This window comes from Melozone crissalis, unplaced genomic scaffold (assembly GCF_028551555.1).
Source record: "Melozone crissalis strain CALT ecotype California unplaced genomic scaffold, PUWL_Pcris_2 ptg000045l_1, whole genome shotgun sequence".
NCBI classification, from domain to species: Eukaryota; Metazoa; Chordata; class Aves; order Passeriformes; family Passerellidae; genus Melozone; species Melozone crissalis.
In genome coordinates, this window is record NW_026535823.1 from 4,364,344 (window position 1) to 4,384,619 (window position 20,276).

Genomic DNA, 20,276 nt, shown 5'->3' on the forward strand with positions numbered 1-20,276 from the left:
CACAAATCCCAGGAAATGTGATGGGAGCCCCTTGGGAGCACTGGGTTTGTGTGGGTGTAGCTGGTTCTGCTATAGATGAGATGATCCACAGGAACCACCAGACTTCACCCCACAAAAATCTTAAGATGGATTCAAAAAACACAACAAAGTCAAATGACCCCAAAGTTGCACAATTTGAGAACAGGTGTGTGTAATTTTGATTTGCCTCCTCCTCAGTTATCCCTTTGATGGGATAGATGACCTGATTGATCAGAGAATTGGCTGGGGCCTGGCTGACACACAGAATTGCCTCAGCATCAGCAAAACTCTCTTTTGATCCATCTGAGGGGGATCAGGGCACAAAGCCAGAAGTGGATGCTCTTCATCCAACTGAGCTTGGCTTTGCAAGGTTTAGCATGAGCCAGGAACTTCAGGGGAAGGATGCAGAAGGAGCACAGGACTTGTCCTAAAACCTAACTTTGGTCCCAGGAAAGAAGTGTGTGCCTTGGGAAGGGCTGGAAGACATTTCCACTGTGTTTGCCCAGAGACATGCTGATGATATTCCTGTTCATTTCTGGGCACTATCTCACACTGAACTATTTCACACATGGGAAAGATTCAACCCCACAGCTTGAGAAGCATCTCTCAGTTTCTCCTTCAACAGCACTGAACACAGAGAATCAGGGTAATGTCTTTCTATGTGCAGGTCTCTAAGCAGAAGACAACTTCCAGCCACTACTGACTTTCTTTCAGAGAGCTTATCAGGATAAAGGGAATGGGCAAATGAGGAGGATGCTGCAGCTCTCCTGAAAGGTTCCAACACTCCTAGGATTGCTTGGAGCTGCAATCTTGAGCTAGCAAGACCAACCCCTTCAGTGAGATTCCAAGGGCATTCTCCCTTTGCTTGCTGTGAGCAACTACATCAGTGCTTCCAAATAAACTGAGCAAGAGCCAAAGACACAGAACACAATAATGGATGTTCATCCTTTGAAGCCCATGATTTCTTCCTTATCTGAGGGAAAGCTTGGGTTTGGTGCTGATAACTGATCATAAGCTTTTATTCCTATGCTGCTTTCTATCTGCAGTGCTTATCAGAGCATCCAGCAGCTTCCACACAGAAGTGGCCTCATCCACCAATTTAATGGCTACTGAGCTACAGGTATCCACCCCTGCAGAGCAGGACAGAGAAAGTATACCCTGCAGAGACTCAGATCAGCACCCAGCCCAGATCTGGGAGCCAACATTTGGATGGCACCACCAGGAGCTGGTGCTGTTGGCAAGGAGCTCCATTCCACTTCTTGGTCCAGCTTTGTCACTAGTGACAGTGTGCTCCATCATGATCTTCCCACATGGTGACTGCTCTTCCCATCCTGGGTGAACTCTGAGCACCACAGGGCAGGAGGTTGGAATATCCATCCACCACAACCTATCTGCATTCCAAAATCTGTGAAGCACCTGCCTAATCTGCTCAGACTCCGAGTTCAGACCAACCCTGCTCAGGACTAGCACACATTCATGGGACCTGTGTTCCCATTTAGTCTCAGCAAAACCAGACCTAGATGTGTGCTTGTTTCTGCCTTACTTGGGGATCTGTGTTCCCACTTAGTCTCAGCAAAACCAGACCTGGATGTGTGTTTGTTTCTGCCTTATTTGGATGAAGAAGGGAGGCAGATCCTGGAGACAGGCACAAAGCAGCCTTGATACAGCAGGCTCAAAACCCCCTCCTAAGTGCAGCACTTCTCCTGGGCATTTTGTCTTTGCAAAGGAGAAGTTGTAAGTGTGAACAGATAAATTAGAAGCGAGAGGGGAAGCACTGGGACAGCTGGAGCTTTCCTTAAGCCAATATGTGCTGTCTCCTGTAGGTAACTCTGGGAAGAAGCAACGTTTGGGTCTTGCAGCCCAGGGGAGGCAACCGGAGTCACTCAGCAGGCACTCAGCACGGTGATGACACCTTCCCCTGGATGCTGCTGCTCCTGCTGAAGGCAGACACGCTCCCACAAGGACACCAGATGCTGCTGCTGCTGTCTGCAGCTTACTCAAGTGACGAGCAGGCACGTGCCTGGGGCTGGGAAGCAGCCCAAGACAGGGAATGCCACGGGAGCCCAGAGGGGCTGCTAAGCTCATGTGAGGACAAGCCTACCACAGGCCACAGAGACTGGCTCTCAATCACACAGCCTGCTCCAAAAAGGAGAGGAAATAAAGAAGGGCAATGTATGGCTGAACGTTTCAAGGGCTGGCTGTGCTCCTCACAGATCACAGCAGCTCCCAGGTCAAAGCTACAGACTCCAGGAACTATGTGGCTTCCTTGAACATATGGAAAGAATTCATTTTGTTGTTCTGAGGGATGTGCAAGTCAGGGAGATGTCATGATCTGCAGCACAAGGGTAATGACTGAGAGAAATGACCCTGAGAAATCCCACCCTCCCTGAGCACAAACTGTACCTGCTGCACCCAGATCCTCCCCACCTGGACTTGTCCAGTCTATCTTATCAAGCAAAACCTGCACAACTCTTCCTGGCGATTTTAATCCCTTAAAGAAAGGACTTTCAGATCAAACAAGCTCTTCTTGCAGGCCAGGCCAGCACTAATTCCTTGGGGAGACATTGCCCCTCTGGGTGCTGTCACGTCATTTCTGGGTTGTCACACCTTGGCTGCACACATAGCCCCACGGAGCCTTCATACCTCCTAAATCCACCCTCAGACCTTCCTTTTCCATCCATGGCTTCAATCTGCAAGTGCCATCTGCACTCCCACCCACCCTCACTAACCTGCACTAAACTGATTTAATGATTAAATGCTCAACACTGGGCATGGCTGACTGGTCTGAGGTCTGGAATTCCCTTCCCCATGCTGAGGTTTCCCATTGGTGCAGGCTTTGAGCTCTCTCACCTGTGAGACTGTGATGCCACATTTCTTGGCTAGCTCTTCTTTGGCTTCCTCACTGGGATAAGGGTTGCTGAGATGGGAATAGAAATACTCATTCAGGATTTCCGTGGCTTGCTTGTTGAAGTTTCGTCTCTTCCGTCTTCATGTGAAGAAAGAGTGGGAAACAGAAGGAAAAGGAAAGAGAATGAGCACCAGGGATGCAAAAATAGAATGCATTTAGATACTCTTGAGTTTCCCACTTTCCTCCCTCCCCTCTGTGCTTGCATGGAGTGCAAGAACCGTGGCCAGAAGGTTCTGATTTGCTCCTTGTTGGTCACAGCTCTCTCAGCACCTCTCAAAGCCAGCAAGTCTCCATCTCAAATTCATCACTGTGTCCTCCAGCTCACAGCAGAGTCTGAAAGCTGGCATGCAGCTCCTCCACCTGGGAAGGTGACTCCTGACACCTGGCTGTCGTGACCACAGACAGTGCTACTCTGCAAAGCTCTGTGCTGAGGAAGCAGAGCTGGATATATCCTTGGGGAAGTTATTCCATTCACACCTAGGCATTATTACCTGTCTGCCATCTCTTGTACCCCTGGTGTGGCTGCCTCTCCTACCCGTAGCAAGCTACAGCCCAAGCTGCAGTCTGCACCTAACCAGCTTGGGAAATGAAATAATTTTACAGCAAATTGAAAATCTGGGACAATAAAAACAGTGGGAAAAAAAATGGGAATCTAGGGGGGACGGGATGGCCTGGAGGATAAACTTTCATCCCTAACTGAAGTGCATGTTTTCACCACAGAGGCTTGTTGCAACGTGCCACAGGATTTCCCTCTGCCACAGCAAAACCAGGAAGTGCAATTCTCAGGGTACAGCTAAGAGCCTCACCCATGGGTGTTTTGAATTGCAGTCCCCTCCCCTGCTGAGCCTCAGACCACTAAGGGATAAAGAATTCCCTGAATTCCCAGAATTCCCAGAATGACTGGGTTGGAAGAGACCTTCAAGATCATCGAGTCCTACACATGCCCTAACACCTCAACTAAACCATGGCAAAAAAGAAGGCAAAACCCCCTCTGGCTCAATGTCCCAGACAGCAAGGCAAGATGTATTCTGCTACCATCTGTATGGCAGCTGTCTTCTATTAAGTGGGAAGTTTTCCTTATCTCTTCCACACACTCTGGCGGGGGGAAACATCCACTGATAACAGTTATTGAATGCCACTGCATGGCTGATAAGAACTACAGCATCCCATTGGGAGATGTGAGTCCAGAGGGAGGAGCCAAGCATTCCTACCCGGATATAATCTGGAGATTCTGGAACACCAGCACAGCTTCTCCACTGGATTCCCAGAGGAACAGCAGCTGCCTCTTCTTCCACTGGATCTTCAGAGGAAAACTGCACCTTTCTACAGGGTCCCTGCCCCAGCAGAACCACTCCTGACACTGCAGGAGGGCTGCAGCCACATTTCCAATGGGACTGCCGCCAACACCCTGACCCACAGGGTGTCAGGTTGGGTTCTGACTCTGTCAGTGTTGTTCTAGTGTACTGCATTGCTTATTTTATCCTTTTATTTTCTTCCCTAGTGAAGAACTGTTATTTCCTGCTCCCATATTTTTTGCCTGAGAGCCCCTTAATTTAAAATTTATAGCAATTCGGAGGGAGAGGGGTTTTACATTCTTCATTTCAGGGGAGGCTCCTGCCTTCCTTAGCAGACTCCTGTCTTTCCAAACTAAGACACTCAAGACACAGCCCTTCAGCTGGGCCTTCATTTTACTCCACAACCAAATCTGGGCAACAAACCTCCCAGCTGGAGGTCTGTGTACAAATCACGAATGGGATGGGGCTGCTGTGGAACGTGCCTTGAGCTGTTTGATTTTCCAGCATCAGCCTCATTCCATGGTTATGACAATGGGAAGATGCCAGCAGCTCACATCTCAGGCAGCAGACTAAGAACGTAATGTTACAACTTACTTTATAAGTTTTTTGACCAATCACACAAAGCAAAAGCGCATTGACAGTAGTTCCATCCAACCACTATAAACACACTTTGGTTAAACAATGCTTGCTTATTTTGAATACAACACCTGCTTGTAAGCCTTAAAACACAATGCACAGAGCTCCATTATTAAGGTTAGAATTTCCTAATATTTCTCTAGATAAACTTTTCTGTAGCTTAGGGAGTTATTCTAGCCAAGCGTTAATACACAGACCATTGTTCTATTTGCCCTTGCTTTTCTACTTTTTAAATAATTTTTCTGCTGACCTATCTCATGGCTACTGCTTAGCTCCAATCACAGCTCTGCTGTCTCTGAGGCCAGCTTTCCCAAACCCCTCTGATTTTGAGGATTCCCACCCCGAAGGGCACTGCAGGAAGTTCTGGTGGGGTTGTGGGCTCACCGTGCGTCCAGGAACCGCGAGCGCAGGATCATGACGGCCTCGCACGTGCTCTGCTTCAGCTGCATCTGGATGGAGCTGAACTTGCGGTGGATGATGCTCACCATGCGCTCGATCTCCTTGGGCGAGATGGGCCGGGTCCGGCTCTGCTCGCGCAGCAGGTTCATCACGTGCGTGGTGAACTCGTTGCACGCCTGGCACGGCAGGAAAAGCAAAAGAAACCCCAGGATGGGAAGGTCATTCGGTGGTGTTGAGCACGGGGCAGAGGCAGCGTGGCTGCAGGAGGAGATGGGAGTGCAAGCTGTGGAAATTTAGGGCACTGGGAATATTTCTCTGTCTGCTCTGGGGTGTCTTGACCCCCAGGGGAGTGTCGCAGACACCTTCTATGAAAAATCCTTTCCTTAGGATTTTTCCTTCTGAGAAGCTGAAAGGCCTCAGGAACAAAATGTAAACATTGATTATCTGCTGCTGTGGAATGCAACAGGTGCATCTGTGATTGGTCTCATGTTGGATATTTGAAATTAATGGCCAATCACAGTCAGCTGGCTCGGACAGAGAGCCAAGCCACAAACCTTTGTTATCATTTCTTCCTATTCTATTCTATTCTTAGCTAGCCTTCTGATGAAATTCTTTCTTCTATTCTTTTAGTATAGTTTTAATATAATATATATAATAAAATAATAAATCAAGCCTTCTGAAACACGGAGTCAGATCTTCGTCTCTTCCCTCATCCTAAGACCCCTGTGAACACGGTCACAGGGGAGCACTGACTTTGACCTTCATTCATGGAGAAAGTTTCCCAGACTTCAAGATAGACTGGAATCCAAAAAAGTGTGCAATAGATTATAGAGAGTAGTGTAGGTGTACCACTTGGTGAGAAATTTAGGGTTTGGGGTTTTTAGTGCGCTGTGGATGGAAGCAAGATGGAGGGCACAGGGTGTCATCCTGGGCTTCTTCTTTATGCTTCTTCTTCCTTCTTCTCCATGGGTTTGGGTGGCATTTTGCAATTGGGCAGAAAAGTCCCCATTGTGGGCTCTGTGGGATCACTTGCTGGGTTAAAAGTGAAAATAATCTAAGTGTGAGTTCTTAATTGGATAATAGTTTAGTCTTAGGAGACCTTGGAACAAGAGATTGTTGGCCATTTTGTGCCTTCTAATGAAAAGCTGCCCAATTCACAATAATGAGACTGTTTTACTGATAAGAAATAAGAAACACAAATTACTATCTCAAAAGTACCTTCAATCCAAACCCAGAAAAACCAACAACTGATAGCCCCACACAGGCCTTGCTGGCTGGGGCTTTCCAGAGCAGGCTCAGAGCAAGAACGTGCTGAGCTCAGGGGATGATGCCTTAGGATTTTAGCTTTTGTATTTTTCAGATCCTGTACTGCATCTGTGTATAACTCTGAACTCCATACAGAGTGTTAGTTAACTCTCTTCACATTTTGGTCAGACAAAACAATTCCTGAGGCCTGAAACTCAAGGACACCTCACTGCCTCAGGCCCCAAAAAGTATAAACAAAAGTGAATTGGGAGGATAGCAACCTGTGGGCGTCTGACTTCATCACCTGAAGCTGTAATTGGAGAAGTAACCCTTGATATGCAAACAGACTAAACTTTTATGTGTCTGAAAAACTCATTACATGGTTCAATTTGGGTGTAAGCCCCTTGGGGAGGCTCTGTACCTGAAGGCCCTCCATTAAATATATCACTTTTATCCTTTTAACTTCATCTGCCCTCTGTTTCTAGCTAAGCCTGAAATAGGCATCAGGGAGAGAGAAATCTCTCTGGTCTGCCCAGCACAGGGGGTGAGAGACTCTCAACAAACATGCTGGGAAAGACAGGAGCTGATTTCTTTGCTCCCAGGGGGATCATGGATGGAGCTGGGGCAGATGAAGCCCTAGGATTCATAAAAAGCATGAAGAAGTGCCAGCCACTGTTTTCCTGGTGGAGCTATAGATTTACCTGAGGAGGACCATGCACCTTTCCCCCACTGTCCCTCCTCCTACAGCCCCACCATGTGTCCTGCAGAGCCCCTTGTGCTTCACAGCAGCAGCTCCCAGAGAGACACAGCCCTGCTCCGTGCTCTTGGCACATCAGCTAAGAAGTAAATAAGGACAGTAATTAAAGCCTGAGTGAGGCAGGAGCTCTGACAAACAAGGGCAAGCAGGTAACAATCCCAATTATTCTGCTGCTGGCACAGCACTGTCTGGCCGCTCCTGCTGTCCCCACGCTGTGCCGTGAGGACAGGGCACAGAGAGGAGCCAGGGGACAAGGAGGGGGGATTTTGAGGATTTTGAGATCAAGGCCACTTCAATTCCCTCTCCCTCATCCCCATGAGCACCCACCCCACTGGCATGATGGGATTCCCTGATTCCCAGCACCAAGCCCCAAAAAGCAGAGGACAGTGATGGCTGGAGAAGCCTTTGGTGCTCCCGAGGTGTGGGTGGCTGCTCTGGGGACAGTGTCTGCAGCTCCCAGGCCATGATGGGGAAAAAGGGGCTGGCAGGGGCAAGAAACACTGGATTTGTGGATTGGTGACATGGCCTTGACCTGCTATGTCTTACCCCACCCTTCCAAGGTGAATTCCCACCATGGCTCAGACCCAACAAGGAGACACCCCCAAGGCCAGCTCCAGCTGCTGACTCCCATCTCCCAGGATGAGTGCTGGCTATGAAAGCTCTCAGACACCCCAGCTATTTCAGCTCATCTCCTCTTGCCATGAAATAAAGAGCATTAAGGGCAAAATCACCACTGATTGCTGTGCTGACCCAGCAGCAGCCAGGGGCTGAGCTCCCAACAGCTGGATTGGAGAGAGTGGGAAGGAGGTGGAAAAACCTGAGCCCTGGTGGTGCAGGAATGTGGGAGGTGGTACCAGAGATGGTACCAGAGATGGTGGACCAGCAGAGCCACTTAGCGGCAAAACCAAACTCCTTCAGTGGGTTGTGAGAAGGAAAGATGTGGCCCATCCCACCCTCTGGGCCTGGCTAAAGGCTTCTCTCTCCTGCACCCAAAGAGGTGATGCCTTCTTGCTCACATCCCTAAACCATAACCTTGGGGTAGAAACCACAAGGGCAAGGTGCACAGTGGCCAAGAGAGGTCTGCTAAACATCTGGAAGCACTTAAAAGGAACTGGTTTTGAGCACTGACCTGCAAAGCTCTTCATGAAATTGTCAGTGTTACCAATAGCTGTGTTCATAACCCAAGCATTTTTTCTTTTTTAACAGTAAATTACCACAAGAAAAAAGATATTTTTTTCCCCTGGAAAGAGAGCTTTTCAAGGAGAAAATATATTCAAGGAAGATTCTGATTCAAGTCTTGCTTGGACAGTTGTCATCACTGAGGCCAGCATTTCAGAGAGGCCTTTTCCTTCAGAGGGCCAATTCTGGGTAAGTTATCAGGGGGGGAGTGAAAAGTGAAAATCCAAGGGGCAACCCAAACTGTGGCCGCAGCTCTCTTCACAGAGAGCAGCAGGCACAACTTCTCAATGATTTTTCCTGGGAAAGGCAGTGAGATCCTCAGAGAAGAGAAAACAATTCTTATCTCTATTCACTACTCCTGTTGCCTTGCACACATGGAATGTATTATGGAGATTATTTACCCCAAGTGATTTGTTCATTGGACACCAGTGAAGGTTGTTTTGATTCCTTGGCCAATTGGGTCAAAGCTGTGTCCTGGCTGTCTCAGACAGTCACAGGTTTTTCTTTAGTATCTCTTTAGAGATACTATACTATTCTTTACTATACTAGAGATACTATACTACTCTTTAGTATAGTATCTCTTTAGGATGTAATTTAGCATAGTATTAGTGTAATATAGTATAGATTAATAAAACAATTGTTCAGCTTCTGAATCACCGAGTCAGAACACATTATTCCCTACATTGGGGTCACCCTTGATCAACACCCATCCCAGAATAAAACCCCAACCCTGCCAACCCTACAGAAACCATGTTCTCACTCCAACACCCAGAGCTTCCTAACAACAGCTGTCAGCAGCGACCCAGGCTGTGCAGACCCACTCTGTGCCCCCAGCAGCCCCACCACGAAGGAGCCTGTTACCTGCTCGTACTTCTCCAGCTCCGTGTGGTAGATCTGTCTGATCTGGGACAGTTTGGCTCTGTAGTCCGAGTGCTCCACCGAGTTGTCGGAGCCGGCTCCTCCGGACGCGGCGGCGGCGGCGGCAGCGGCGGCCGAGCCCCCTCCCTTCTCGGGGCCTGCCACCCCCTCTGCCAGCAGCATGTTGTCTAACCTCATCAGCTGCGGGTCCGTGGGCTCCTCCTCCTGCGCCCCCCGGATGCTCAGCACTGCGGGAGACACAATGGGGACAGGAAAAGCTTGAATCACACCTGGGTTTTAATTCCTCGTCCCAAGTTGGACTGACCGCTGTCAGCAGGGGTTTTGTCCCTTCCCAACACATTCCCCAACAGGTTCCCTGTTGGTGAAGATGAAACAGGAAAGCCTTATAAATATGATTGCCTGGCAAAAGATTTGGAGAATATAGGAACTATAAGTGAGATTGAAATGAAAGCAAAATTTGAGATGCCTCAGTTACTGAACAACTGGAAAACAATGGTGTGGCCAGCTGAAGGTAATCCTCTTTTGATGAAACAACACCCTCTGCTTGCAGACAGCTCCAAGGGTCAGAGCAGACCCTACAGCTTGGCAGAAGGGGCCCAAAGAGGAGTTTTTAGGGTTTAAAATGTAACACAGGATGGTAATGTAGTGATTCTTAAAGGCTGTAGGTAAATGCTATAGGATTTGTATATTGTACTGGATTGGTTAGTGAGAATTGGAATATTCAGCACAGAAGATGATTTATGGTATTGTAACGGGAACCTCGCTCTCTTACCCTTTTACTCTCTTACCCTTTTGCCCTCTTACCCTCTCATCCTCTCTCCCCCTCTCTTCTCTGGGGCCTGCTCTGAGCTGTGGCTGGCAGCTCCCAGCAGGGCCCTGCCCCCAGGCCCTTTGCAATAAACCACAAATTCCACGACCAGGCTGCTGAGATCTCTGCTCTCCATCCGTCCCGACCATCCTACCCGCCCTGATGCTCCTACAGTTCCCCAGAAGGTTCCCCAACAGGAATCCTGGTGCTCCAAGTACTCAGCACCAAGCCTGGCATCACTCATCATCACTACTTGGCACTCCAGCTCCCTGCTCCTCTCCCTGCTCCTTCCCCTCCTTCCCGCAGGACAGAAGTAGCGCAGAGCTGGCAGTGAGCTCACCACAGAGCTAGCCCACAGAGCCACACTTTCTGCTGGAACAAGCAGCAAAACTCCCAGCAACAGCAACCAAAAAAAACCCAATAAATGTAACCATGCTCGCTGCCAGAAGCGATAGGGATCATATCCAGATTCAAGCATGAGATGGGAATTTGGAAGGGAAGTCTGTAGCCCTGATTCCATCTCGCTCAGGGGTCCTCTCATGTCACCCAACATGTCATTTACATCAATCCCTGGTGGCAGAGAAAGATGCACAGAGCCCAGGGCAGCTGTGCCTTGGCTTCCACATCCTGAAATATGGACTGTGGAGAGGGCTTGAAGTCCATGCTTTTAGCCATGCACTGGGAACATGCGAAAAACATGTATGAAATAAAATTTATTCCTGGAAAAATGCCTTTTCTTTAAGAATCCAGTCATTCCAGTGATGCTGAGAAAAGGAGCAATGATGAATTAATCCTCCCAAAGTGACTTTTCAAAAAAAAGAATCTTCCTCCCATCTTTTGCTCCCTGTCTAAATTACTGCTCCAAGTAAAAGTTATCCTGCAAGGGCTTTCCTGGAAAAACAACCCAACAGCTTGGGATGTCCCATGTCTGAAAAATGGAGGTGCCCTACGTGCTCCCCCTGTGTCCCCCTCCAATGTCTGTGTTTGAAAACAGAATAATAACGTGAGATTTCCACATGTACAGTTGCATAATAAACAACATAAATAAAACAAATCCTTGATGAGTGAATAAAAAAGGGCATTTCCTAAGGGAAAACAATGGTATTTCCCCATCTCATCTGGCACAGGGGCTCTGAGCACACACACCCCACGAGCACACACTCTCTGCACATCCAGAGCTGGGAAATGCTGTGTGGATTTTGATAAAGCCATGCCTGCTGACACCTGAGATGAATTTGACTCCCTCCCAATCCATGGCACAAACAAGAACAAGTGATTATTCCTGTCATTTAAAATAAAAAAGTAAGGGAAGATCTGTTAGCAACATGAAATAAAATCACAGCAGCTAAAAAAACCCGTCAACCATCAGGTATGGTCTTCCCTGCTCTGCAGTAAGTTAAAGATACAGCTATTATCAGTATAAAATTGTAGTAAAAGACCCTGTTGAGAGGTTTGGTTAAGACTAAAAAGAGCTTTTCTAAAAAGCCTCAAAGCCTACTGAAATTACTATTTTCCGGACATTTCACTCATTCATTTAATTTTATTTTATTCATACATTTGGACCAGTTACTCATTCATGCATTTACTGGCATTTTTTGGGGGATTAAAATATGCACCGTCAACAAAGGTGGGAAGATGGGCAGAAAAAAAGCCTAAGAACAGTAAAACTGGAACTAAAAATAAATAATTCTACGCTAGGGAGGATCATTTCTATATGGAGGAATGAGGGCAGAGTGCCAAATTTGAAGCTGAGCCCTCAGGAGACAGGACCAGCATCTCCCCCCACCACGGGAGGCTTCCCATGGCACCCAGCCATGATAAATAGATCCAAGGGGAGAGGACAGATTTCATCAAGAAAATGGTTTGGGGTCTATGGTCCATAAACTGAAATATGAGGCAAAAGCAGCCAAATCCCTTAAAAAGAGAAGAGGAAAAGTGACAGGATGCAGCAGGGAGAGAGACTTGCCATGAAAATAAAGAGAATAAATTCCTATTCTTCCAGGACAAAAAAAATAAAATAAAAATCAGTCAATTAAAGCACATCAAAAGCCTAAATACAAAAAGAAAGCAACACAGGTTAAAAATAAAAAAAAAAAAATCAAAAACCACCTCAAATAAACAAATCAAAAGCGGAGTTGCCAAAACAGGCGCATCTGGATTTCAAAAGGGAAATATTTTTAGATTAAAAATCTCAGGAATCATTGACCTGACAGGTAGGCACGAGTGATTAATTAGTTTATGTTTAGAGAGCTGCTTCCTGATGAAAAGTGCTGTGTATTCCTGGTTGCTTTACTGCTGTGCCACACACACAGAGCAGCACCCAGTGCCGGAGACGTGTCCCCCACAGCCTGGGCTTGGCTGCTCACTCACAATAAAGCCTGGGAGTAAATAAATGGAAAGGCCAAGGTGTCTAAGCAGGACTGATGCTGCTTATTTACCCCTGAAAGGCTGTGCTCAGCCGAGGAGAAGACAAAATGATTATTTAAAAGCTCCTTTTTTGTCTTCCCGGTGCTGGACCCACGGCTCCTGCCAGGATGCCAGGGATCCTTGGAAGCTCCCAGCCTCCAAACTGCTCCCTGTGATGGGATGAGGAGTTGGGGATGGGTTTGGCAGCACCCAATCTGTAGTGCCCAGGCAGCTGGCGGCAAAAGAACCCTGCTCTCCTACCAAATTAAATCAGAATAAATTAAGCAGAAGGGTCCTCAGTGGTCCAAGGGGCTATAGGCATGTAGGCACCCAGCATCCTCAGGACCCCCATTTGCTGGTCCTGATTAAAGAAAATGGGGAAAAAAGGAAGAACAAAAAGAAAGATAGCGATTGGCAGCCGGGGGGGGGGAGGAGAATTCCTGCAAGACTTTCTGTCCTTGGCTGATTTCCTGCTGGCTTGGCAGCCTCTGGAGCTGTGGTGCTTGCCACTAGATGGTGCTCAGCCCTCACCCAGGTCCCCTGCTGATCACAATGCGTTTTTAGATGTAAATATATACACTCAACAAAAAAAAAAAATTAAAAAGGTATAGATACACATAGATATACGTGTGTTTTATATATATATGGGTGTGTTTTAAAAGCAAACCCAAGGCACGTGCCCTGTCCCCCAGCTGGAATGTGGCTGTCACAGTGTCACCATCCCTGATGGCAGCAGCAGGAGCACCTGGGGACCATGGAGCCACCAGCCTGTGGTCCAGGCATGGTCACCACCAGGATCAGAGACCCATTCCAGCAGCTGGAAAATGGCTCCCAGCTCCCACACTTGCTCCTTCTCCCCCTTTGAGGAAGGGATCCCAGCCCCAGGGTTCAGAGGACATCCCTGGGCTGGCTCTGTGGGGTGGCTGCAGTGCAGGACACAGGATGTGGTGGCAGGATTGACCTCAGAGAAGCAGGTGAGGGGACAAAGGCAAAAGCAGCTCCTTGGCTCTGTGCCTGCCCTGAGATTCAGGGACACAGGATGGAAGGTGCCTTGAGCCACCAGAGCTTCCAGATGCTCCAAGATGCTTCCCACAACGTCTCCAAGGAGTATCTGCAAAGCAGCCAGCTCCATCTCACATGAGATGAGCAGCCAGCACCCCACATGTCCCTTGGCACTGTGCCTGGTGTCCCTTCAGGTCACACAATCTGAGGCACAGCCAAGGCAGGGCAGGAGCACTTGGCAGTCACCTTTGGAACAGACACCACTCTGGGGATGGCCTGGGGCTGTGAATCCCCTAAGAAATCCACAAAGGAGGGCACCGGACTCCTCTGGTGTCCATGACACCATGCCCTACCTTATTTACTTCATTTTTCTGGAGCATTTTTCCAGAGGAATCTGAAAAGCACAGGAGCTGAGCACACAGTCATCTTCTCTTCTCCAAGGCCACACCAAAACACTTCTGCTTAGCAACTCCTTCCTCTCCAGCCCTTCCAAACCCCCCAAATTAGAGGTGTGCAGGCAACAGAGAAAGAACTATGTGACAAAGGCAATTAAACATACTGGGGGTGATGGCAGAAGCTAAGCAGGAAACTGTGGCTTAGCAGTGACAACATCAAAGGACCTTCCAGCTCCATCTTTCTTCTAGAAAGGGCAATTTATCCTGGTGGCCAGTGTTTTCAAGCTGAGGAGATGTGGGAAGCAGGGCCAGACTCCACACAGCCCCTCACAAGAGGGTGTGTGGTGACACAAGATGCCAGCCCAGGTTGTGACGATGAAGGAATTGCTCCCCCAGAGCCAGCTTGGTTCTCTGCTGACTTCAGCACTCAAAAGCACAGTCCTGTAGAATTTCTGTGGCTGCCTGGTTAAGATTCTCTCTGACCTTATCACACTCTACAGCTCCTGAAAGGTGGCTGTGCTCAGCTGGGGTTGGGCTCTTTCTCCAGGCAGCTCTGACACAACCACAGCACGCAGCCTCAAGCTGCACCAAGGGAAATACAGGCTGGATGTTAGGATAAAGGTTTTCACAGAAAGAGTGACAAAGTTCTGGAATGGCTGCCTAGGGAGGTGGTGCAGTCCCCATCCCTGGGTGTGTTTAACAAAGCCTGGATGTGGCACTGGGTGCCAGGGTTTAGCTGAGGGGTTGCGGCTGGGTTGGACTCGATGATCTTGGAGGTCTCTTCCAACCTTGTGATTCTGGGAATTCTGTGTGAATTCTGACGACACAAGCTGGCAGCTCCTCTGCAGCCCCATTTGCTGACAGCACCAGCCAGGGGCTGGAGCTGGTGGCTGGGCACTCACACAAACCCTCCCTACAGAGGAACCTGCTGGGTGATTTCCATGAGCTCAGGATGAGCGCTCGCCCTCCTGCCCCGGCTCAGATGCTTCTGGATGGTTTTATCCTGGTTCTTTCTGCCCATTCCCAACTTGCTGAATTGCCTTTCCAGGGGGACATTTTAAAGGAGAAGGAGATTTTCAAGTAAATGATTGCAACTTATCGAAAATAATGTGCTACTTAGCATCGGAGACAAGCATCCTGGCAGGCAGAAATGGGAAGCGGTGCCGGAGCAGATGGGAGTAATTACATTGTGATTTTCAGAAGGGTTTTCTTTTCCTGCCTCCACTGTGCCTAAGATGTACAGGGAGGCGGGAACAACCCACCCAACAAGGGAGTTTTGGGAGAGGAGGACAGACAATTCCTCTTGTCAGGCTGTGAGGGGGCCTTGGGTGTCCCTTTCTCATGGGGAAAGCAGAGATGTCCATGCTGGTGGAGCACTTCTGGCTGTCCTCTCTGTCCTCTCACACGGCCTCAAGCAGGTGAGATGCCTGCTCCCCCTGCACCAAGGCACTCATCTGCCCCAACAACACCCAACCCAGGCACCAAGGTAAACCCAAATCCTTTCCTGGAGCAGTGGCTGCCCCTGAGGGTGGTACAGACAAAGGGGATGTGGCAGTTTGTCCCTGGGAACCCCAAAACTCCTGCACACACCCACACAGCAAACAGCCTGGCTTTGAAACACACCTGGGACATCAGCTCTCTCCAGCTTTTTGGGATTTAGGATTAGCAACATTTGTTTGGGGAGACCCAGCTTTAGGACTCATACGAGCTCATTGGAAAATGTTGGTTTTTTTAAACATATTTTTTACAGCTGCAGGTCTAAACAAAAGCCAGCAAACACAGGGACAGCTGTGATGCCAGCAATGCCTCTCCTAACAAAACCAGTAACTAACCACCTCACTTTAAGCCCATCTCAACAATCCCTTGAGCTTGAGACTACATTTGTGAAGGCTGAGGATCAGAGGACTGAACTTGGGACCAGAATACTCCCACTGCCTCATATTTGAGGACAATTACACATTCAGGGACTGCATCTTCCTTATGTGTAGTCACAACCAAGTCAGGAGAACTGCAGTTTGCTTCCTTGGCTGATCCATGATGCCACAGGCTTGAGCTGCTCTTCCCAAACTTTCTCTGTGCAGAGAACTTGCCAGACTCCATGCACCTACCTAAATGTCACAGACATCTTTTATGAAAAATCTTTTCTTTAGGACTTTTCCTCCTGAGAAGCTGAGAGGCCTCAGGAACAAAATGTAAACATTGATTATCTGCTGCTGTGGAATGCAACAGGTGCATCTGTGATTGGCCCATCTTGGATGTTTCTAATTAATGGCCAACCACAGTCAGCTGGCTCAGACAGAGAGCCAAGCCACAAACCTTTGTTATCATTTCTTCCTATTCTATTCTATTCTTAGCTAGCCTGCTGATGAAATCCTTTCTTCTATTCTTTTAGCACAGCTTTAATGTAATATATATAATAAAATAATAAATCAAGCCTTCTGAAACATGGAGTCAGATCCTCGTCTCTTCCCTCAACCTGAGACCTCTGTGAACACCTGAACTCTCGGGTTTTTCTCCTATCCAAGGGTACTAGCAGCCTACTTTCTTCTGAAACAGCCAATCCCCCACAGCAAGGAAAATCCAGAGTCTTGGATCCTACCAGAGAATCCTGGAATGGTTTAGGTTGGGAAAGACCTTAAAGATCAGCTCATTCCAACCCCCTGCTAAATACCCAATGTTCAGAAGAAATGAACTCCCAGAGCTTTGTGGAGGTTACTGAAGCACCCCTGGCTGGATCGTCACCCTGCCAGATCTAAGGTCCATGGGAGACAACAGAAATCCCTTCTTGGCAAAGCACACAGTGTCCACTTTCAATGGGAATCACAGTCTGTAACAAAGGTGGAGCACTTCAACGTCAAATAATTACAGGAGTTTTAAACCCTGGTTGAATATATTCACCATGTTTAATAAAGCCACTGAGAAAGTCAAGGTCACAGTGCAATTACCTATTTCCAACATAAACAGAAGCTGGAATTTCTAAACACACAGACACACGCCCTTCCAGGGAGCAGGAATTAAGAGAAGCTCATGGATTTTTTTTCTTACAATTGGCATTAAAGTTCCCCTCCTCACTTCAACCTTTCCAAAACTTACAAATGGATGAACAGATTTTTGCTCAAATTTTCCAAAACAGGCTGCCGTGAGATGAGGCATGGAAAAATTCAGCTGGCAAAACTGCTTTTTGTGCATCTACTTATTTTATTTATTTCCCAGCAAAAGGAGGAACTCTGTGAAACCAATGGGCCATTTCTGCCACCAATTTCCACTGCGTAAAGCCATAAAATGAACCAAAAATCCCAGCAACAAATCAAGAGAGAGGCTTGTACCCACATAAGCACTGCAAAGCCACCCTGGATCACTGTAAACCCATTCTTTTCCCAACACAGGAGTGTGCTTCGGGGCTCTTTGGAAACAAAGCAGAGATGCTTTTGAAGGTGGAGAAGTGTTCCTGCAGTCCACGGAACTGTGGTAAGATACTCCCACAGAGACAGGAGCAAGCCACACCAGTTCAGAGTAATGGTCCATGCAGCCCTAGAGGTCAGCTCCAGCCATGGCCAACCAGCCCAAGGCCAACCACAGAAGCATCAGATGCTCAGGGCAGCAGCACCTCCCCCAGATCCCTCCCACCCACCACCGGTTTGGAAACTTGCATCACAACTCAGATTCAGATCAATCAAAAATGCTTCCTGAATCAAAAATGAAATCTCCTCCCACTTCATTTTATCAATTTCCCCTCTCTCTCTTTCTTGTTTAAATAAAAATTTGGGTCGATTTCAAACCAATTAAACTGCTTTAAAAATGTAACTTTGAAAAACAGTAACTCCTCATCTTTCTGGGGTGGAAGTGTCCAAATTATTTGCTGAATCCAACATTAAAAAAAAAAAAAAAAAAAAGCTGCATTTCCCTCAAAGCTTAACTTTGGGGTGTAGGGAACGGGAGAAGGGAATTTATCACATGCCAAAAAGTTTCTCAGCTCCCAGCAGCAGCTCTCCATCACTTCAGGAGGGTGCAGCTTGGATGTGCCACGGAAGCTGCAGAACAGAGACACTTATTTCATAGAGCTGGCAAAGAATCTGCACCAGTTTTCTCCTAACCCCATCCCAAATGCCAAATGAGCTGCCACAGTGAGAGAGGATCTGGCACCAAAATGATCAAAAGATCTGGAAAATTATTACTAACATATTCTGTGGAAAAAATTATTTCCCCCCCAAAATGGACAATGATCTAAAATAGCCGAAAAAATAAAGCAAAATGTTGCTGTGATTACTGAAAACCAGATTCTCTGTGAAATGTGACTCTGTGGGGAAGCTGAATGAACACAGATGAGTTCGTCTTTCCAGCCTTTCCCTGTATCCTGCTCCTGCTGACCAGTTTAGCCCAGGGTATGGAAATATCTGACCCCAGCCCCACACACTCAGTTATTGGTATGGATGACTGTGATTCAAATTTAAGTATTTTCTGGTTTTCTCCTGGCAGTCCTGATGCCAAAATCCACGTTTCCTCGTGGATGCTTTGCTGCAGGCTGGTGGGCTAGGGCAGCAAGACTCCCAATCTGGAATTTTCCAAGCTGATATTTGGGGACAGGTAGCACCTTCTACACCACACACAGATGGCTGAGCAGAGCCTTCAGCAGCAGAGAGCAGGCTGGAAGTGCTTCCACACATTAAAGACAAGGCAACCAGAGCCTAAACACCCCACAAGTGGACAAACCACTTCCTCCCCTCCCACTCACAGCAGCTTCGTGTCCCACAACCCCACCTAATTAAGCTCATCTGCTTCCCCCAGCAACATACTGCAAATAACCCATCACTCCAGAGCCAAACTCTGGGCTCAGGGGACTCAATGTGTCTTGCTGCCACACTCTGTCCCTGGAAGAGCACAGATAAATTCTGGCCTCCTCCCCAGCCCTGTGAGCACCTCAAAAATCCCAGGCAGGCTCAGGGGCTGAGCAAGCAGCTGATGATGCTGGGGAGATGCCTGGAGCAATCCCACACTGATCTCACAAAGCAGTTTTCCCTCTCCTAAGCAGGGCAGGGTCAGCAGGCTCCAGCCACAGCCCTGGATCAGATCAATCCCTTATCTGCAAGGGCAAACCCAGCACATCCCAAACTCTCCAGCTGCACTGGCCACACTGTAAGGGACAGATGGTGCATGGCCACCTCCACCCAGCCTCCTTCACCCCACCTCCAGCTGCTCAGAGCAGCCAGCATGGCAGGAGTTGAAGGAAAGCAGAGTGAGATTCACCCCTGCTCTGCTGCTGGACCTGATTTGAGCAGAAGATGAGACCCAGCTCACTGACCACAGGCTGGCCTGGCTCAGGGGAGCAGCACAAACCATGGAGAAAAGCTTCAGTCCCTCCAAGACAGCCTGTGCCAGGATTTCACCTTTCCCTGGTGGAGTTTGGAGATGGATCTGAGTCCCCCCAGCAGCGCCAAGAGAACAAATGGTCACTGAGGGACAGAGCAAACCATTGTCCTCACTCAAGGAAATGAGGAGGACCTGGTGCTGGAGCAGCACGGACCTAGGGCTGCCTAAACCCTGCAGGAACAAATCAGCAAACAAAGGATGGGATTGCTCCCAGGTCAGGTCCAGCCATAAACCCCCTCCTCTGAAGGCAGCCTGGGCTGGGATCTGCGAGGTGCTTTGCATATGAATTCTCCCCGCTGAAAAGAAACGGGTTCTTTGAATGAGCTGAATCTGTTAATGAGAAGCTGGGGCCTCCAGAGCTCCTCTGAGGACAAGGGTCCCACTTCAACCGCCCCAGGCAAAGCCCTGAAGCCTGAGAACAAACAAAGAGAGGTTTTCTCCCAGAAGGAAGCTGCCCTTCCAGCCTGCTCCCCTCTGCAAAGGTCATCTTCCCTGGACACACTGTCTGCAAAAGGCTGCTGGATGCACATAGTGGCTGGGGCATGAAAGTCCTAAGTGGAAAGAATGGCAGAAGCCCAGGTGGAAAAGCTGAGTTTCAGACTCCCTTCTCCTGCCATCCTTCAAAGATGATGACCCATGAGACTCCATCCAAGGAAAGCTGGCTTGGAGCTCATAGATGGCAATGTCCCACCCAAGTCTCAGGTTTGTTAAATACTCTTGAATGTACCTGCTGCCCATTTCACCTCCAAGAGTGCTGCCACTCTGCTGCCAAGCTGATGGCCTTGCCATGGGCTACATTCAGGCTCTTGTGCAATATTGGAAAGAGCTTCCAGGTACTGGAGCCAAGGCATTGCATGGAATACACACTTCCCTCCCTTTCTCTCTCCCAAAGTGGGGAGCACAGAACCACAACAGACATCTTCACAAAAGCTGGGGACACACAGGGAACTGCTCCCACTACCCACCTCCCACTCACAGACAC

At 48.3% G+C, this 20,276-nt stretch overlaps 1 protein-coding gene across 2 annotated transcripts in view; it reads right to left on the bottom strand.

The window, feature by feature from the left end:
* Positions 1–20,276, bottom strand: part of PBX1 (PBX homeobox 1) — a 131,695-nt gene that overhangs the window by 20,758 nt on the left and 90,661 nt on the right. For both annotated transcript variants that reach the window (XM_054285684.1, XM_054285685.1), the window contains exons 3-5: positions 9,299–9,543; positions 5,242–5,432; positions 2,869–3,004 (exon numbers count right to left, since the gene is read on the bottom strand). In XM_054285684.1, the coding sequence (XP_054141659.1) occupies positions 2,869–3,004; positions 5,242–5,432; positions 9,299–9,543 (572 nt within the window). The remainder of the gene's footprint in view (positions 1–2,868; positions 3,005–5,241; positions 5,433–9,298; positions 9,544–20,276) is intronic.